The sequence below is a fragment of the Balaenoptera physalus genome, assembly GCF_965194825.1.
Source record: "Balaenoptera physalus genome assembly, chromosome: 13".
In the NCBI taxonomy this organism is placed as follows: Eukaryota; Metazoa; Chordata; class Mammalia; order Artiodactyla; family Balaenopteridae; genus Balaenoptera; species Balaenoptera physalus.
Genome location: NC_138892.1, coordinates 41,114,992 through 41,136,298, shown reverse-complemented (window position 1 = coordinate 41,136,298; position 21,307 = coordinate 41,114,992). Strand labels below are relative to the sequence as shown.

The 21,307-nt window shown below is 35.0% G+C and overlaps 1 protein-coding gene and 1 long non-coding RNA gene across 11 annotated transcripts in view; one reads left to right on the top strand and one right to left on the bottom strand.

The window, feature by feature from the left end:
- The window catches only part of NAV3 (neuron navigator 3), an 867,875-nt gene that overhangs the window by 811,996 nt on the left and 34,572 nt on the right, over positions 1 to 21,307 (top strand). For all 10 annotated transcript variants that reach the window (XM_082418853.1, XM_082418852.1, XM_082418855.1 and 7 more), the window contains 2 exons: positions 2,634 to 2,717; positions 17,018 to 17,129. In XM_082418853.1, the coding sequence (XP_082274979.1) occupies positions 2,634 to 2,717; positions 17,018 to 17,129 (196 nt within the window). The remainder of the gene's footprint in view (positions 1 to 2,633; positions 2,718 to 17,017; positions 17,130 to 21,307) is intronic.
- The window catches only part of LOC309640440, a 676,795-nt gene continuing 658,570 nt past the window's right edge, over positions 3,083 to 21,307 (bottom strand). The window contains exon 2 of the long non-coding RNA XR_014252221.1: positions 3,083 to 9,957. This is a non-coding gene — a long non-coding RNA (uncharacterized lncRNA). The remainder of the gene's footprint in view (positions 9,958 to 21,307) is intronic.

The window sequence follows — 21,307 nt, the reverse complement described above, 5'->3', positions numbered from 1 at the left end:
CAAGGACTCATTGTTCAACAATTAAACCTTACAGTTATTTGGGAGAATTGAAACTTTTCAATGTTATGTAGAGTCTGGCATTTCTTGTAGTGAATATTAACAAAGTTCTTCTATTTTAGAGGAAAACAAGCAATTTTAGCTTTAGAATTTAGTAACCCATTGTATCTTCATAGCAGGATTATTTTTAACAGTCTAAACTGGAATCAGCACTAATGGTCGTCATGGACAAATAAATTATAAATCACACAGAGCAGTGCTTTACAGCAAATTCTAACTCCTGCTGCACACCACATGGATGAATCTCAAAACACAATGTTAAGCAAAAGAAAACTGTCACCAAGAAAATCATGCCATGTGATTCCACTCGGATAGTTTTAAAAATAGGCCAAGCTAAAACAGTGTTTAGGGATGCAAGCTTAGGTGGCCAAACTATATAGGGAAGCAAGAAAATAATTATCACACAGGTCACTCTAGTGGTTATCTCTTCAGAAGGGAGAGGGTACAGAGATGAGGAAGGGGCAAGGGAGGACTTCCAGGGTCTTCAAATCCTCTTTGTTGACTTGGCTGCTGAGTGCATGAATATTCGCGACGTTAAACCAGTGAGCTGTACATTTTCATTTTGTTCACCTTTAACATAGTGTGAAGGTTAAGTATAAGAGAAAGTGGGACATAACCTTATGCTAATTTCTGAGGGTACTAAGTCTGATGTAATGACATTCCTTGTCATTGGAAATGTTTTGAACTATTAGATACTATTCGTTTTTTAAAAAGAGTGTTATTTATCCGATTAAACCTGCTAACAAACCTTGGAGTACAGTTCTCAAGGTCGTGTGTATGTGTGTGTTTGAGAGAGAGGGAAAGGCGGAAAGAGGGAGAAGGGAGTGGAAAAGAATAGAGGCTTTTTTTTTTTTTGATTATTTAAATTTTTTTGTTTATTGAAGTAGAGTTGATTTACAATGCTGTGCCAATCTCTGCTGTACAGCAAGGTGACTCAGTTATATAGACATTCTTTTTTTATATTCTTTTCCATTATGGTTGATCACAGGATATTGAATAGTTCCCTGTGCTATACAGTAGGACCTTGTTGTTTATCCATCCTATATATAATAGTTTGCATCTGCTAACCCCAAACTCCCAGTCCTGCCCTCCCCCACCCCCCTCCCCCTTGGCAACCACAAGTCTGTTCTCTATGTCTGTGAGTCTGTTTCTGTTTTGTAGCTAGGTGGGAAAGAATAGAGTTTTACTTACTGATGGACTGAAGATTAATAGCATCTTCTATAAATTATCTTTCTCTATATTACAGTGTCAGGAAAACAAAGGCATCCCAGGATGAGCTCAGAGCTAGGAACAAAGACACCTTTGTATCATGATGCTAATGGCAGGGACTTGTACATTCTAGCTGTTACCAATAATGGAATAAACTTCTGGCTGTTACTAATAATGAAATAAACTTCTAGCGCCCTAATTCTTAGGATTCCTGTGATCCATTTGATAATAGGTACCTCAGCCTTTCAGCTCTGCTAGAGTTACAAGGCAATTTATTTTAATTGCATCCTCTCACTCCCTTCTCTCAAAAAAATAATCTTTTGCCAAATTTTCCCCCACACATAGTTTATTATAGATGTAGGTTGTAAAATATTCTGTACTCGTATCTCTTTATGGATGTGATAAAATTGGATAACATACCTGTGGTTCTACATCAAGCCATAGTGAGAGGTTGATGCATCTCTTCATGCATAATATTCTGTGGGTCAAGCTGTTGCATGATGGCATGTCAATAGAAACTGGCCTATTTTAGAACTATAATAAGATTTTCAAATACTTCTTAATCGTAAGCGTTACGGTTATGTACTGCAATGTGTATAATTCTCTGAGATTTAAAATAAAACCCCAGAGCCACAAAAACTTAAATAAAATATGACTGAATATTATTTCTAGCTGGCCTACCTACACTTCCTTAGTGGAAGGGAAAAAAGTAGGAATAAATGCACTTTTTATTGAAAAAGGTTTGGAAAGTGAAGACAACTCTTTTTGATTCAATTCTTTGTAAGTAGAAAAAGAGGAAAGATAATGTTATAGCTGTCAGCAGATGTCTGGCACTTGGAGGAGAGCATCATTTCAATAGAGGAGCTAACAGTATCTTCAAAGGTCATCATGCAGGTATAAAAATGAGGAACATTCGTCCATTGACTATTGCTGCGACCTCCTCTCGGGCTTTGAGTCTAAAAACTTGGCAACTCAGAACTTTATCCAGTATTTTGGGTGTCAAATCCTCCATGATGTGCAAGTTAGAAGGTGTTTTTATGTGCAAAGTACCATTCCCTTTCAGAAGTTGAACTCATTAAATGAGTTCAAGATTGAACTCAAGATTGAAACACTGATTTTTAAGCTGAACTCATTAAATGAGTTCAAGATTGAACTCAAGATTGAAACACTGATTTTTAAGCTGAAGTTTAGAAATAATAGATGAAGATTTGTGTTAACGGAGAGTCAGCACTGAAAGCCAGACATGACGGTCATAGTATTTAAAGAGTAAGAATACCTGAAATTAAGCATTTTGTAAAGAGAAGGGTTTTTATCCATCCACATAAGGTTCTGACATTTAAGATGTGTTCCTTCTGTTTTGTTCACAGGCTCACCTCGTAGCAGCTTTTGAAAAGAGTTTAGGGAATATGACTGGCCGACTGCAAAGTCTAACCATGACAGCGGAACAGAAGGTATGTTCAGGAATTGCCACTGGGGCTTGAAATAAGACAGGAAGTTGCATAGGGTGTTTAAGCAATACCTGAGATGCAGCTCCTTAGAAATAATACTGAGAGGATCCATTCTAAAGTAAATTGGAACAATGGCAAGATAATACCTTTTCTTTTCGGATTTTAATTTAAAGACTTATGATTCAGATTAACCTATATTGGAACACACACACACACACACACACACACACACACACACACACACACACACACACGTTCTTTTTAGGCAGTCTATTATTTTACTTGTGACTGGAACTATTGAAAGAATACCAAATGTTAAGAAAAAGAAACAGGAGAAGAGTTAGAATATTCTAGGAATAATTTAACGCAGTTGATGAGAATTGCACTCTGACAAGAATTTTCACAAATCCATGGTCTACAAGCCCAGTTATAGACCATGGCTGTGATCTGAGATACTCACGGAGAAGGCCTGAAACAGAGGTTAGGGCTCTGTAAAGTAAGGGGCCTTAGGTTACCGTATCTACGAGACAAGGAACAGTCCTGCGTAATTTTGGAGTAACAAGACTAGTTGGCATCTGGGGATGCTGTCTTTGAAGTAAAGCTAAGCTACATCAAAAGCTTTAAAATAAACCTGAAGGATTTTATGGAGTAGAAGAAGGAATGGTTTTTAAAAAAAAAAAAGCAACAGAGAATTTGGTTCACAAAGGCAGAAATATCAAAAGGTCCACACTGGATAGAAAGAATCTGGACACTTTCCATATGATGACCAGTAACTTACCTCCCTGCCATTGATTTGGTGGCCCTAACCTGAGTCCTTGGATGAGTGTCTAAAAAGTCTCTAAAATTGTGTGGAAATATTTGTAAAAATGGCATATGTGCATAATATGAGCAGATTTCCATAGTTTTCATCTAATTTTCAAAGAGATCCATATCTAAATAGTTTTGGATAATTTCAGAATCAGTTCCTATATCTCTCCATAGGGATGGCTTCGATTTTGGCTTCGGTTCTGTAAAGTATGGCTTTGGCTTTAAAGAACTAGCATGTGTTATTGAGTTTTGTCAGTTTACTACTTTTTTTAAAGTTAAAAAAAACAAAAAACAAAACACTGAACAGTCCAATTAAACCAAAAGAGAAAATCAAATATTCCTATAGTTGCCTGGTGTAATTATAGACCTGTATGCTGTTTGCCCTTCTCTTTCATTCTCCTATTTCATAGCTCTCCCCTGCCCATGAAAGAAAACACTGTCCCTCCCTGTCAAGCCTGTTCTGAAAGAGAAGATAACAAACTCCTTTGACCACATAAATTTTGTCTTAATCTTTTGAGGGGGATACAATTTACCATTTCACTGTGTAACATAAGAACTCAGCAAATAGGATTACAAGGCCTTTTTAAGGGCATACAGGTGGGAAAGATTATAAATGTTGGAGTCCAGTAGCCTCAAGTTTGAATCTCGGCAAGGTCTCTCAAGAGCTGGAGAATCTCCCTTTTGTAACCCTCAATTTTATCATTATAGAAGTGGGAGTTATTATAACTACCTTGTAGAATCATTCTGAGGAGTGAGATACTGTAATATGTCACAGGCAGTGGATAGTCAACAAATGTTACCTTTCTTTATATTTCTCTCCTTTTTTTCCTTAAAAAATGTAAGATAAACCAAATTCATCATTGGTTATATGCCAAGCATATTGCTAGAAATCATGGTTAGTATTTAAGTCTCAATATCTTTAAGAAGTCAAAATTTATATATTTTGCCTCTCCATATTTCCTTCAGCTCTTTTTTATTTGTAGGCAAATTTCTCGTAGAAATTGGAAATATATACATGTTTGTTAATTTATAATGTCTATGAAAAATTCCTGAATATTTTAGAATACATCTCCATAATACAAAGAATTATATAATTGTTTGCACATTATCCTTGAAGTAACATTGCCAAAATTGTAAAGTTTTCTCGGAAAATATCATGTCTGCAATTGCCCTTGCCATTTTTTTAACTGAAAGTAGAATGGTTGCTCTTTTAATTGAAATATGTATACACACAAAACGATGCTTATTTTATTTTATCAACATTGGGTTTTTTAACATTCACATTAGCATTGTATTTTATTAACAATGTTTATTTCATTATATTATTTATTTAACAATGTTTATTTTAGTAATCTGAGATTTATAACTTGCTTTTTTCCAGAGTGGTTTTGAGAATCTTATAAAGTTTATTGGATTATGATATAACACAATTCAATGACAGAATCTAGTGAAAACCAGTAGAGGAATGTATATAGCAAGATGCTTGAGCCTAGGTAATTTCCACCCCAAAGTAGAAATTCACCGAACTGAATTGATCTCAAGGAAGCTAAGGCACAAAGGGAGATTGCTTGGCGTGTTTAGTTTTCATTTTCTGACCAGAAGAGCATAATTTAGATTGAAGAGACAAACTTTCAGGCACTGAATTCAAGGACAAATTTATTGTAAAGTTTCTTAAATTGGGGTCATGAAATAACAAAAGACAAAATCTCTGTTCAAATAGACATTTCTCTAAAAGCTGAGGGCATAACATTTAATCATATTTCAGGAAAGCCATTTTCTTCAGGGAGCTGAGATAAAAGGGCATATTGTTCTCTGGTGATCCGACAATCCTGGGAAAAAAGAGAAGAGAATATAAAGCAGAGGTTTTGAAACTCTGTTCTAGACTTCCAAGGTTCCTTTGTCCATTTAGTCATGCACCAAAGTTATAATGAATTTCTATTTTGTATGAGATAATGTTCTAGCTACTGAGAATTCAGCAGTGAAATACACACACACATACACACACACACACACACACACACACACACACACTTATATCCTAGTTTATAACCGGTTATAATATAAAATAGAGTTTATATTCTAGTAGGTGACAGATTATGATAAAAATATAATTCAAATATATGGGAATTTCAGGTGAAGATAAGGACCACTGAAAAATTTAAAGCTAAGAATGAGTATATTGGGAAGCAAGGTAGGATGCTAACACATGAAGAAGCAAAGGCCAAGGTGGTTGCATGTGCTTGGTTATCTACTTAAGAAATAGATAAACTAGAAAAAAAAGAATTAAAGAATTAAAAAAAGAAAGAAAGAAGGAAAGATAAACTAAACTAGGACTCAGATCCAAGACTCCTGCTTCAGTGTGTGATTTTCAACAATCATATAGCATTAATAGCCTGAAAACTGGATCAAAATTTTAGTTAGGTTTATAGACCAAAATCACTCCCTTGAATAATGTTCTAAATTTTTTCCTTGTTTCCAGATGCCAAGTCACACCGATTCTCTTGCTAAATGTATGTGCCAAAACACTGCTTTTATGTACTTGTAGCCTGGTAAAAATAAATAAACAAATAAAAATAAAAGAAAGAAAAGACATGTATGAATAACTCAGGAGGCAGAAAATATGAGGTGCAATTAGAAATATAACAAGACAATGTCATGAGTGTTCTCACAGAGAACCACTGCATTTTCACACTAGTTTTTGGGGGTGGGGGGGGTTGGGATTTTTTGTGTGGTTTTTTGTTTTGTTTTGTTTTTTATTGAAGTATAGTTGATTTACAATGTTGTGTTAATTTCAGATATACAGCAAAATGATTCAGTTATATATATAGTTATAGAATAGTTATATCTATTCTTTTTCAAATTATTTTCCCTTATAGGCTATTACAAAATATCGAGTATAGTTCCCTATGCTATACAGCAGGTCCTTGTTGGTTATCTCTTTTTTATATGGTAATGTGTATATATTAATCCCAAACTCCTATTTTTTCCCTCCTCCCCTTTCCCCTTTAGTAACCATAAGTTTGTTTTCTATGTCTGTGGGTCTATTTATATTAGTTTTAGAGGAGAGGTGGCCGAGAGGAGCCTTGTCAGGCTCTGGGAGGATGAAAAATATTAATTCAGGAGAGATAGAGGACCGCATGTCATAGAGGAAGGAATACCATGAGTGTGCACAGCAAGGAGGGAAATTATGGGAGACATTAAGGGAAAAAGAAGGAATGTGGAGGGAAATGTGGAACCAAGGCTTGAAAGATATCTAAGGAATCTGGTCCTTGGAAACAGGGAGCCATTCAAAGATTTTTGACACTAGGCTCACATGATAAAAGTTAGTTAATGAAGATCAGTCTAGCAGCATTTCCCAGTAGTTTAACAGCATTCCCTGTAGCTGCCAGAAGACCATGTGTTATGGAACAGTAAGTCTATAAATAAGAGTAATTAAGATAATTGTCAGTAATGCTGCCCAGAGGGTGACATTATCTCTAGGTATCCCCTATACCTAAGGCTCAACAGATTGTGATGGTGACATAGTTTGATCAAGAATTTTACCTGGATTTCAGGTCCTTGTCCCTTAACTAGTACTTTTCCACCAAGATTCTTTAAAAGAATTAAGACCGAATGCCCTGAAGCATCTATTATATGTGATGAAATGGCTTCTTTTCAGTGCATATAGAGTGGTACTAGCTACGTACCATCCTTGTCAGAATTGAAAAAATTGTCACTCAAATTATTGTTCAGGGTTTTATTTTCTTATGCTGCAGTAAAGGTCATCAAAATGATAAGAATTCTGCAAATCTATATTTTTATGAATGAAATTTTTACACAACTACTGCTAAATCCTTGCAGATTTACTACGGCTATATACTCATTGATAATTAGAAGACTTTCAAATCACTTCCTTATATCTGTAGTGCCAGAGGCAATTAGAACATATGTTAAGGTGTGGTAGGTTAGTCTTGTTAGAAGGTCAGAGCATGACAGAGGAATATATTTTTGTTTGAGTAGTGGAGCTCAGATGTTGATTCTATGCTAACTATAAAGTCTAAGGTTTGCTCATTCTTACCTCTGTGAAACTACTGTTTTGGATGACTAGATGAATAGACACTTAAATGTTAAAACTTAGAAAATTCAAAACCAACTCTCTGGAAATAGATAATGTAGAAGCTAAAATTTTAGTTGAATTGGGTCTTTACATTAACTCCTAGTTCAGGTTAAATATTTATCATCTAGAAGTGCTTTTAAAAATTTATCGCTAGTCTCAGAAAATACATTCATTAGCCTTTTAGGGCATAGGATAATTTGAATCTGTAAGTTACTTATGGATTCAAGTTACTTATGCTACTGAGGTTTGATGAATTCAGTTCATTTAGTTAGAACCAGGGCTGGCCAGGTTCTTTCAGCAGAAAACTGCACAAAATTTCAAGACACATATGAAGGGTTGGAGAGTGGGGTGTGTTCAAAGAAACTATAGCTAGATAATGTGAGATTAACTGTGTCAGTGTGAGGAAGCAAAAGACTGGTTTAGTGGAAAAATTTTAAGAGCCTTGCCTAGAAGGTCAAGTAGAAGGTCAGGCTGGTTGATGAGATTTGTTGCCAAGCTGTGAGATTCTCAGTAAGGCCTGTGTCCAGGAGAAATTTGGAAAGAGGTCAGATGTAGTTAGGAAGTTAAGTTGGAAAAACACGGAGCAACGCCAGTATTATGACAATATTTGATCATCTGATCACTTTATTTTGAAGCATTTCAAGTCTGACCTTGATAGCTTGTTTAGCCTCAGAGACATGTACAAAACAATTAGAAGAGATACTGACTCCATCCAGCCTCTTTTACACAAGAAACTCACATGGACTACATTACTGGAATCTCACGTGGTCAGCCTATGTTTGGGGCATCGTTATCTTGAATGGCTCATTGTAGGTAAATGAAATTTGAGTTCGGTTCTCACGTTTTAAAGTATCATTTTTGAAAAGTGGAAAATATCAATAAAATATTATCTGATCATCTTATTCCCAAAACCCTCTGCAGAGTTAGTCCAGCCCCAGTCTTCTCTTTGGGAGAAGAGTAGGAAACTGAAAACTACTAAATTAGAGGAACAGACTTCAAATTCATCTCTTGATGGTATCTACATTTTCCAGGTTCTTTCTGAAGCTTTAATAGGGATTCTCAAAACTTAAGTTATCTTCTATTAGGTCACCTTTAAAATGAAAAGACTATGTGAAAATATTTCAGATTATCAAACGATTTTATAGTTGCTTATCTCTGGAACTCACTTCTAATTATTTTTCTAATCCACACTCCCTGCCACGGCTAAAACTAAAGCAGGGAGTCCATAGTTGTCCTTGGCGGCAGCACTGCAAGCTCCATGAATTATAGACATCTTAGAGAATATGTACCTTAAAAATAAATGTGAGCAATCAACTATAATTACAAAGGGGAAAAAAGGAAGGCGAGAACTAAACTATTTAGAAATTTCTGTCTCAGTCCAGTTTTCATTCTAAAATGCTTTATATTCATCGCTATACACTTTTGGAAAAGAGAGAAAGGAAAACCCACTTTTTGCCATCCAAAGGAAGTGATCCAACTGATTTAGCAACATTGAGACTTTCAGTTTATAATGAATAATAAAGTTATTGACGTTTTTTGTATATAGAATCCTAAGTGATCAGACACCCTCTTCTGAAAATATGCAGTAGAGTTGAAGTTTTACATCATTCTTTGAAGGGAAGAAACACCTGTTTAACATAGAACAGACATTTGAACAAAATCGTCCCAACATTTACTGAGATCAGATCATAAATCAGGTGAAAAGATAAACTTTTCGAAAGCTAAATAAGCTGAATGCATTAAACAGTCTGGATGCATAGAGAAGGAACCTGCTCATTTTTCCTCAAAGGAAAACTAAGAGGTGTCATGTGGATGGAGACATGTCACCATGGCACTTAAGGGTGAAGGATATTCAAAGCACAGGAGGAAATCACATGGAAAGACTCAGAGAAAGAGATAGTGCTAGTTTGAATGATGGTGAGGGTGGATCTCATTAACTGAAGTAAGCAAAAAAGAAGGGACTTCTGCAGATATGGAGAGATAACTACTTCATGTTTAACAAACTATCAGTGTAGAATTTAAATATCTTTTTTTTTTAATTTTTAAATTTAAATTAATTTTTTTTTATACAGCAGGTTCTTATTAGTCATCAATTTTATACACATCAGTGTATACATGTCAATCCCAATCACCCAATTCATCACACCGCACCCCCCCACCCCCCCCCACCCCCGCTGCTTTCCCCGCTTGGTGTCCATATGTTTGTTCTCTACATCTGTGTCTCAATTTCTGCCCTGAAAACCAGTTCATCTGTACCATTTTTCTAGGTTCCACATATATTCGTTAATATACGATATTTGCTTTTCTCTTTCTGACTTACTTCACTCCGTATGACAGTCTCTAGATCCATCCATGTCTCAACAAATGACCCAATTTCATTCCTTTTCATGGCTGAGTAATATTCCATTGTATATATGTACCACATCTTCTTTATCCACTCGTCTGTCGATGGGCATTTAGGTTGCTTCCATGACCTGGCTATTGTAAATAGTGCTGCAATGAACATTGGGGTGCATGTGTCTTTTTGAATTATGGTTTCCTCTGGGTATATGCCCAGTAGTGAGATTGCTGGATCATATGGTAATTCTATTTTTAGCTTTTTAAGGAACCTCCATACTGTTCTCCATAGTGGCTGTATCAATTTACATTCCCACCAATAGTGGAAGAGGGTTCCCTTTTCTCTACACCCTCTCCAGCATTTGTTGTTTGTAGATTTTCTGATGATGCCCATTCTAACTGGTGTGAGGTGATACCTCATTGTAGCTTTGATTTGCATTTCTCTAATAATTAGTGATGTTGAGCAGCTTTTCATGTGCTTCTTGGCCATCTGTATGTCTTCTTTGGAGAAATGTATATTTAGGTCTTCTGCCCATTTCTGGATTGGGTTGTTTGTTTTTGTAATATTGAGCTGCATGAGCTGTTTATATATTTTGGAGATTAATCCTTTGTCCGTTGATTCGTTTGCAAATATTTTCTACCATTCTGAAGGTTGTCTTTTCGTATTGTTTATGGTTTCCTTTGCTGTGCAAAAGCTTTGAAGTTTCATTAGGTCCCATTTGTTTATTTTTGTTTTTATTTCCATTTCTCTAGGAGGTGGGTCAAAAAGGATCTTGCTGTGATTTATGTCAAAGAATCTTCTTCCTATGTTTTCCTCTAAGAGGTTTATAGTGTCCGGTCTTACATGTAGGTCTCGAATCCATTTTGAGTTTATTTTTGTGTATGGTGTTAAGGAGTGTTCTAATTTCATTCTTTTACATGTAGCTGTCTAGTTTTCCCAGCACCACTTATTGAAGAGACTGCATTTTCTCCATTGTATATCCTTGCCTCCTCTGTCATAGATTAGTTGACCATAGGTGTGTGGGCTTATCGCTGGGCTTTCTATCCTGTTCCATTGATCTATGTTTCTGTTTTTGTGCCAGTACCATATTGTCTTGATTACTGTAGCTTTGTAGTTTAGTCTGAGGTCAGGGAGTCTGATTCCTCCAGCTCTGTTTTTTTCCCTCAAGACTGCTTTGGCTATTCGGGGTCTTTTGTGTCTCCATACAAATTTTAAGATTTTTTGTTCTAGTTCCGTAAAAAATGCCATTGGTAATTTGATAGGGATTGCATTGAATCTGTAGATTGCTTTGGGTAGTATACTCATTTTCACAATGTTGATTCTTCCAATCCAAGAACATGGTATATCTCTCCATCTGTTGGTATCATCTTTAATTTCTTTCATCAGTGTCTTCTAGTTTTCTGCATACAGGTCTATTGTCTCCCTAGGTAGGTTTATTCCTAGGTATTTTATTCTTTTTGTTGCAGTGGTAAATGGGAGTGTTTCCATAATTTCTCTTTCAGATTTTTCATCATTAGTGTATAGGAATGCAAGAGATTTCTGTGCATTAATTTTGTATCCTGCAACATTACCATATTCATTAATTAGCTCTAGCAGTTTTCTGGTGGCAGTATTAGGATTCTCTATGTATAGTATCATGTCATCCGCAAACAGTGACAGTTTTACTTCTTCTTTTCCAATTTGTATTCCTTTTATTTCTTTTTCTTCTCTGATTGCCGTGGCTAGGACTTCCAGAACTATGTTGAATAATAGTGGTGAGAGTGGACATCCTTGTCTCGTTCCTGATCTTAGAAGAAATGCTTTCAGTTTTTCACCATTGAGAATGATGTTTGCTGTGGGTTTGTCATATATGGCCTTTATTATGTTGAGGTAGGTTCCCTCTATGCCCACTTTCTGGAGAGTTTTTATCATAAATGGGTGTTGAATTTTGTCAAAAAGAAAGCTTTTTCTGCATCTATTGAGATGATCATATGGTTTTTATTCTTCAATTTGTTAATATGGTGTATCACATTGATTGATTTGCGTATATTGAAGAATCCTTGCATCCCTGGGATAAATCCCACTTGATCGTGGTGTATGATCCTTTTAATGTGTTGTTGGATTCTGTTTGTTAGTATTTTGTTGAGGATTTTTGCATCTATATTCATCAGTGATATTGGTCTGTAATTTTCTTTTTTTGTAGTATCTTTGTCTGGTTTTCTTATCAGGGTGATGGTGTCCTCATAGAATGAGTTTGGGAGTGTTCCTTCCTCTGCAATTTTTTGGAGGAGTTTGAGAAAGATGGGTGTTAGCTCTTTTCTAAATGTTTGATAGAATTCACCTGTGAAGCCATCTGGTCCTGGACGTTTGTTTGTTGGAAGATTTTTAATCACAGTTTCAATTTCATTACTTGTGATTGGGCTTTTCATAGTTTCTATTTCTTCCTGCTTCAGTCTTGGAAGGTTATACCTCTCTAAGAATTTGTCCCTTTCTTGCAGGTTGTCCATTTTATTGGCATAGAGTTGCTTGTAGTAGTCTCTTAGGATGCTTTGTGTTTCTGCGGTGTCTGTTGTAACTTCTTTTTCACTTCTAATTTTACTGATTTGAGTCCTCTCCCTCTCTTTCTTAATGAGTCTGGCTAATGGTTTATCAATTTTGTTTATCTTCTCAAAGAACCAGCTTTTAGTTTTATTGATCTTTGCTATTGTTTTCTTTGTTTCTATTTCATTTATTTCTGGTCTGATCTTTATGATTTCTTTCCTTCTGCTAACTTTGGGTTTTCTTTGTTCTTCTTTCTCTAGTTCCTTTAGGTGTAAGGTTAGATTGTGTATGTGAGATTTTTCTTGTTTCTTGAGGTAGGCTTGAATAGCTATAAACTTCCCTCTTAGATCTGGTCTTGCTGCATCCCACAGGTTTTGGATCATCGTGTTTTCATTGTCATTTGTCTCTAGGTATTTTTTGATTTCCTCTTTGATTTCTTCAGTGATCGCTTGGTTATTTAGTAACGTATTGTTTAGCCTGCATGTGTTTGTGTTTTTTACATTTTTTTCCCTGTAGTTCATTTCTAATCTCATAGCATTGTGGTCAGAAAAGATGCTTGATATGATTTCAATTTGCTTAAATTTACTGAGGCTTGATTTGTGACCCAAGGTGTGATCTATCCTGGAGAATGTTCCGTGCACACTTGAGAAGAAAGTGTAATCTGCTGTTCTTGGATGGAATGTCCTATAAATATCAATTAAATCTATCTGGTCTATTGTGTCATTTAAAGCTTCTGTTTCCTTATTTTTTCATTTTGGATGATCTGTATATTGGTATAAGTGAGGTGTTAAAGTCCCCCACTATTATTGTGTTACTGTCGATTTCCTCTTTTATAGCTGTTAGCAGTTGCCGTATGTATTGAGGTGCTCCTATGTTGGGTGCATATATATTTATAATTGTTATATCTTCTTCTTGGATTGATCCCTTGATCATTATGTAGTATCCTTCCTTGTCTCTTGTAACATTCTTTATTTTAAAGTCTATTTTATCTGATATGAGTATTGCTACTCCAGCTTTCTTTTGATTTCCATTTGCACAGAATATCTTTTTCCATCCCCTCACTTTCAGTCTGTATGTGTCCCTAGGTCTAAAGTGGGTGTCTTGTAGACAGCATATGTATGGTCTTGTTTCTGTATCCATTCAGCAAGCCTGTGTCTTTTGGTTGGAGCATTTAATCCATTCACATTTAAGATAGTTATCGATATGTATGTTCCTATGACCATTTTCTTAATTGTTTTGGGTTTGGTTTTGTAGGTCCTTTTCTTCTCTTGTGTTTCCCATTTAGAGAAGTTCCTTTAGGATTTGTTGTAGAGGTGGTTTGGTGGTGCTGAATTCTCTTAGCTTTTGCTTGTCTCTGAAGCTTTTGATTCCTCCACCGAATCTGAATGAGATCCTTGCCGGGTAGAGTAATCTTGGTTGTAGGTTCTTCCCTTTCATCACTTTAAATATATCATGCCACTCCCTTCTGGCTTGTAGAGTTTCTGCTGAGAAATCAGCTGTTAACCTTATGGGAGTTCCCTTGTATGTTATTTGTCATTTTTCCCTTGCTGCTCTCAATAATTTTTCTTTGTCTTTAATTTTTGCCAATTTGGTTACTATGTGTCTCGGCGTGTTTCTCCTTGGGTTTATCCTGTATGGGACTCGCTGCGCTTCCTGGATGTGGGTGGCTATTTCCTTTCCCATGTTAGGGAAATTTTCGACTATAATCTCTTCAAATATTTTCTCAGGTTCTTTCTGTCTCTCTTCTCCTTCTGGGACCCCTATAATGTGAATGTTGTTACATTTAATATTGTCCCAGAGGTCTCTTAGGCTGTCTTCATTTCTTTTCATTCTTTTTTCTTTATTCTGTTCCGCAGCAGTGAATTCCACCATTCTGTCTTCCAGGTCATTTATCCTTTCTTCTGCCTCAGTTATTCTGCTATTGATTCCTTGTAGTGTAGTTTTCATTTCAGTTATTGTTCATCTCTGTTTGTTCTTGAATTCTTCTAGGTCTTTGTTAAACATTTCTTGCATCTTCTCGATCTTTGCCTCCATTCTTTTTCTGAGGTCCTGGATCATCTTCACTATCATTATTCTGAATTCTTTTTCTGGAAGGTTGCCTACCTCCATTTCATTTAGTTGTTTTTCTGGGGTTTTATCTTGTTCCTTCATCTGGTACATAGCCCTCTGCCTTTTCATCAGTCTATCTTTCTGTGAATGTGGTTTTTGTTTCACAGGCTGCAGGATTGTAGTTCTTCTTGCTTCTCTAACTATCTTTTTAATTAAAGAGAATTTATACTTACAAAGTTCTCTGAAAGAACTGGTAATCTGAATTTGGCTAAACTAATTTTTTCATAGATGTGATTTTCCCACATTATATAACAAATATATTTCTTACTTAGTTTTTCTTCCATTGGGCTTAGTGTGCCACACTGAGTAACAACTACCCTGCTAATATCTGTTGTTGTTAAAAATATACTTAAAATTTTAGAAAGTGATCATTCTTCTATTTCATTAAGCAGTTTTCTGAAAAATCAATGTTACCTGAACATTTTACGTCTAATTAAAAAAAAAAAGTTTTTAGAAGAGATTTCTCTAGAAAAGAGTAGAATTTTGACAGTAAAATAAGTCAGCCAACCCATAAAATTAAGCTAATTTTTTAGAGATTTGCATGAGATTCCAATTTCATTTTTCCTCTTTAAATCTAAGGCCAAATGTTTTAGCAGATTTTTAATCCAAAGTACAAGCATTATTGATTTTAAATTCAAGGATGAAAGTCTGACTTTATTTAAAATTTAACATTCATCTTAGTCTATATGTTGTAAAATTAACTACTTAAATTATGTGATTCACTAAGTATGCACTATAGGTATTCTTTTGTGAATAAATTCCTGGTAAAAGAAGAATGGATTTCCAATAAATATTTTATCACTTGGGAGATTTATTTTAAATGGGAAGTAGATTCAGTTTTGGTACAATTATCTATTACTAGTTGGGCAAGGGACAGAATATAGATAAAACTTGGAAAGACTGAGAAATTATGATGAATTGTATTTGAATTTGTCATGGTATTGGAAGTTTTCACAAACATGTTCTTTTTCCTTTATGATAAATAAATGCAAATGAAATTATACTCAAGTATTTGAAGATCCATCTATGAATCCAGGAGGTCATTATTGATTTTCTATTATGAGATTCTTTGACTTATAAGCTATTAAAAGTCTATAAGAGGGTTTGTTTTTTAAAAATACCTAACTGTCCTCTATCAGGAATATGCCAGATACTCAAAGAAGGTAGATATATGAGATGCCAAGTATCTATTCCGAACTTGGATATCGTTTCAGTTAGCACCGTCTATCTTTTTTTTTAAAAAGTGTCTAAGGCTGGAATAGTCGTTGGACATTCTCATGTATGAAGCAGTTTCCTGCAGAGGCAGTTGTCATGGTCCTGCCTTTTTTCGTATATACTGGGAGACATTAAGTAGGGATAAACTGCTTACCATGGAGTGAAGAACCCAAGCCTGATTCTTTGGCTTTCTTCCAAAAAAGAAAATGGAGAAAATGATGAATGACAAACACGTTATGGAGGAATTCTCCCCCCCCAGAGGCTGACAAGAATTCTAATTTTTAGGATTGCTATCACTGCCAAGAAGGATACTCCTTGTTTTTGTGCTCCTGATGGAAATATTGCTTCTGCTGAAACAGCACTCTAGTTCCTTGTTGTTGTGTTGGTGCTGTTATCTTATCTTCCTAATAGTGAGTCCTTTATTTCTGGTAAAGATATTCATTTAAATAACTATGGGAGGTCAAATTTATACACGGATTTTCGTTGAGACATAGCTTAAAATTACCCTTAATTCAATAAGAAAATAGGTGTTTTATAAAAATTTGATTTGTAAGCTTTTTAAATAATTTAACTATTTTAAGGACTATATTTCTATTCACTTTTTTTAAATTCCTGTATTGCTTTGGCTTGGTGAAACTAGATCTTCATACTAGGAATTCTGTTGGTTGAAAAGTGCCAGAATCTAGGATGACATATGGCATTTAATAGGAGTGAGTTAGGAATTAATTCCAGGTTTTGTTCTTGAATATAAAGAATCTATTTCCTAAGTGCAAAATAAGTGAGAAAATCTAAAATCACTCATTTGACAAAAACTCAGGGTTTCCAGTTAACAGTAAATGCAATATGATGTACCAATGCAATAATAGTATTTATGTAATATAATCGTGGGTAGTATTAATAAGTTTGGTATCTAAAATGAGCAGTGTGATATCTTGCTTTATGTGGTACCGGTCAGCTCTGGGTACCACCCTTTTAAAGAAATAAAGACTGTTCAGATCACATTTATAAGAGAATAACCAAGACATTATTTTTTAATTCTCTATTGCATTTACCTTCTTACATTTACAAGTAAGAGGTTGTAAGACACAACTTGAAAGGTCAGCCACGCATCTAAATCTACCAGGACATTAGCACTACATAAAATCAAACTCATTTGATAGTGAGCTATGAATAAGAATCTTTTACTTTTAAAGGTCCTAAATTCTGTTCATTTCACAGGAGTCTGAACTGATCGAACTAAGAGAAACCATTGAAATGCTGAAGGCCCAGAACTCTGCTGCCCAGGCAGCCATTCAGGGAGCACTCAACGGTCCAGACCACCCTCCCAAAGGTATGTTTAGAAATCTTTCCATTTTTCATCCAATCTGCTAGGAATCTATTTTTATTTATTAATTAGAACAAAGCTGCTTTTACTCAGTTGCACTGCCTTTTATAATATATCAATATAAGTTGCTACTAATGCAGTCAGAATCTCAGAATTTAAGAACAGTAGGCTTCAGTATCAAACTGACCTTAAGGAAATTGCTTCTACAGTCCAACTCTTTTCTCTCCACCTGATTTGGTGAAGGTGGGTCTGAGGAGGTTGATTAATGTATTCATAGCTGCCTTCAAGCAAAACAAACCTGGGAAGGAGTATGAAAATCTAGATCTGTATGTAAAAATACAATAATCAATATGGTGAAGTAGTGGATACTGGGAGCAACTCGTCCTGGGTGGGGGCAATAAAAAGGTACTTTTCTGTAGAGAACTTAAAATAACAGTAAGAAAATGGACTAAAAGTTGGTGTGTTTTTAATTATTACTATGCTTCAACAATTGGAAACAATGATAAAATAATCTTCTCTGCCACTACCCCACTCCTTAGATTGCCACTGAAGAAATACTCTGTGATAATGTCATGTCATTGTTTTCTTTACATAGGTTCTACTTATTCCTATTCTGACTCTTTTCAGTAGCATTCAGTATGCTCAACTCTTTACCAGCTGAAAAATGTTTTCCTAAATCCTGAGTGCTCTGTCATCTCTCTTCGCATTTCCAGATGAATTTTGGGAAAGTTTGATGGAATCATTCATTGTCTTCAACATCCAGTTACACTTCAGACCACGGGAGTGTGGTTTCTCTTTCCACTACTCCACCAAAACTGTTCTCTCCATCATCAATAATGACTTAGATGACTCTAAGTCCAGTACAACATTTAAAATTCTTATTGTATTTGTTGTGCAAATAGCATTTGATGCTGATGTCCACTGCATCCTACTTGAAACATTCACTTCTTCTAATGCTCATGACATCCACATTCTCAGTTTTTCTTCTGCTCCTTTGAAATTTCTTTCACAGTTTCTCTTATAGATTTACTCGTTTGTATGCATTTGTTAAATGTTGATGTTTCTTAGAACGCAGTCCTAAACTGTCTTCCATTATGATTTTATACATTATGATTCTCTTCATCCTATCTAAAATTTTATACAAACTCATCTAGTACTCTACCTATAATTATTATTTATGTGTTGATAACTGTCAAATATATCTCTCCAGGGCAGGCTCGTCTTTTGAGTTACAGAGCTGTATATCTAGCTGCCAAAGAGAAAACTCCATTAGGTTATCTTTGGGTGTCTGTTTGCCACCTGAAAGTCAGCATCTCCAAATCTGAACTTATCTTCTTCCTTCTCAGACCTGCTTTGCCTTCAGTGTTCCTTTCTCAGTAAACAGCATCACCATCCTTCCATATGGCCAGAAATCCTCCTCTTCTTATGCAGTAAATCACTAAGTTCTATTGATTCCATCCATTAAATATATCTTGTTCCCTTTTCTCTCATCCTGCTATCACCATTCCTCATATCTCCCCTGAACTATGACCACAAACTCCTAAGTCTTAAGGAGCCTTCCTGCTCTTCATCTTTCACCTCCTTATGCCATTCTTCACACTGAGACCAGAGCAGTTGTCTAACAATATATATTTAACAGGTATCCCATTGCCTTTAGATGAAATACTAACTCCTTAACATGACATAATCTCTCTTCACCAGCTTCATTCATTCAACAAGTATTTATTGATATTACCATTTATGTGCTAGACACTGTTCTAGACCTTATGTCTTGCTATTTTGTCGTGTTGTGTATTTCATATTTCAGCTATCCAGAACTTCTTTCAGTTCTTCAAAAGTTCTTTATATATTCTCTTTATTCTACTTGGAACTTTCTACCCTATTTGTTCAGCATAAAAACTTTTTGAGATCTTGCAAGAGTTAGCCTAAACATGCCTCCTTGTCTCCTAAACCATATGAGGTCCCTCTGTGATATGTTTCTGGAAATAACTGTACTTCCCTCATCAAAATTTGCATTCAGTCACTTTGGTGCCTTAATTTGTTTATGGTCTGCCTTTCCTGGTCGATGGCAGGGTGGTCTGTTTTCTTAATCCTTAATCCTGGCTGTAATGATGGCTTGCACATAAAAGGGGCTTATTCAAATTTTATAGAAAGGACTAATACAATTTTTAAAAACTTGAAATTTAACTTATAGGAAAACAGTTATATAAAGTGAAATATACTTAAATTGAAGGACAAACTAGTTCTCTAGGGGCTACTTCTCTTAAGAATTTAGCAACTTTCCATGTGGGGGAGTTAATTTATATGTGGCATGGAAAATTACTGCATATTTAAAGCTTATCTTAGAGCTATAATAAAGCAGCTTATGTTCTAAATCTTCATGTCAGTAAATAGGTCCAGAAGGGATTTAAAAAGGCTTAATCCTTTCTTTACCACAGTACAAGTCACTGAAGTAAAACTTTCTGGAAAGATTCCTTTTATCTCAGGCAACAGGTAGCTTAATATATCTACTGGAATTGAAAAATAGGAATTCCTTTGCTCAGAAATGTGGGAGGGATACCTAAAATGAACAAAATGATAATAGTTAATATTCAACTTGGCCAAGAAAGATTAAAAAATAATTTTGTAAGATTTAAAACTAACAAAAACAAATAGTTTTAAAGGGTTGAATGTATATAGAATATTCAGATTGTGTTTCTGTAGTATTAAAACTCATATCAAGGCATATTGTAAATATTTAGAGAAGAGCATTCCAGGAGGGTCTTGAGTCAGAAAAGAGATTAGTGCCTTTATGGAACTGATACAAGGAAGATAATGACCGAAGGTAAAGTAAGTAGAACCAGGCTGGAGAGATAAATACTGACCAGATTACTGAGGAAACTTCAGGCAATATTTAAGAGTTGAAATGTTTTCTATTCTTATTAAAATGGAAATCTATTGGGAAGTCTCAGGTAAGGGAATGATGATGAGGTTTTTCTTTAAAAAGATTTCTCTAACTATGGTTTGTAGAATGGTTTGAAGGTGAGTTGGACAGCTGTTCTTTCTTAGAGCAGGTAGGTGATGGTGGTGGCTTGAACTAGAACAGTGACGGTGCAGAAGGTGGGAAGTGGAAAATGAATGAACGAATAAACATATAACTGAAATAGATATTTTTAAAATAAGCTTCTCCATTCATTCAGATTGTTGATATTCATTTGGTCAGCCATTCTTTACTGAGCTCTGCAATGCCACATGTACTCAATCAGATACTTACAAACACTAGAAAAGAATTGCCAGAGAAAAGTAAAATGCATTCCCTTCATTCCATGGTATTATTGAAATTATGCCCTTGCCAATCTTTATTGGAAATGCGGTCATAATTGAACATAACTAATACCTCCAAGGACTACTTTTGACCTACGATTACAAGAATTTACCAATCTTTTTAAAATTTGGAATTACTTGAAGTCAAATATAATTTATTAATTCTGGATATAATAAAAACTCTGGAATACTTTAACGCTTAATACATCTTTTTTTTTTGTAAAAGTCAGTTATGAAGGGAAAAATAGCAAATACTAATCTTGTTCAGAAAAGCTTATAGCCAACTGTAGCAGAAATTTAAAACACAGATACCTACACATGTTCTTTTATTGCTTATTCATATAATTTCCATATTAGTTGATTAAAGGATACTGTGCTCCTTTATTGTTGAATCAAAACAACACATAAATACCTTGATTTAGGTTTTGGTACTGGTAATGTTTTGGGCATGGAAAAACAGTAAATGTTCTCATCATTAAAAAAAAAAATACTTTTGGACCAAACTCTAGGGATTCTTAAAAACAGCTCTGTTTTTACCCTCCCGTAAAATTTTTCAGCATGGTTATTCCCTTAATGGAAAAATTAAAGTACTTATTGGTATGTATGTACATGAGATTAAGGATGGAGATATGTATATGCATATTATACACCCACACATACTTATTTATTGTATGTTTTGAAAGTAACCGGTTACATTTCCATTGCCATCAGTCATTTTACTGTTAAATTAGTCAACTGCAAAGCTTTGATTATATACTATTATTTCTATGGGAACTTTTTGAAAGCTATATAATAATTTCTGACATCTTATAAGTTCCACTGAGATTTTTTTGCTTGGCTAATATGCATTGATACCAATTATATATGACAATAGAAATGGC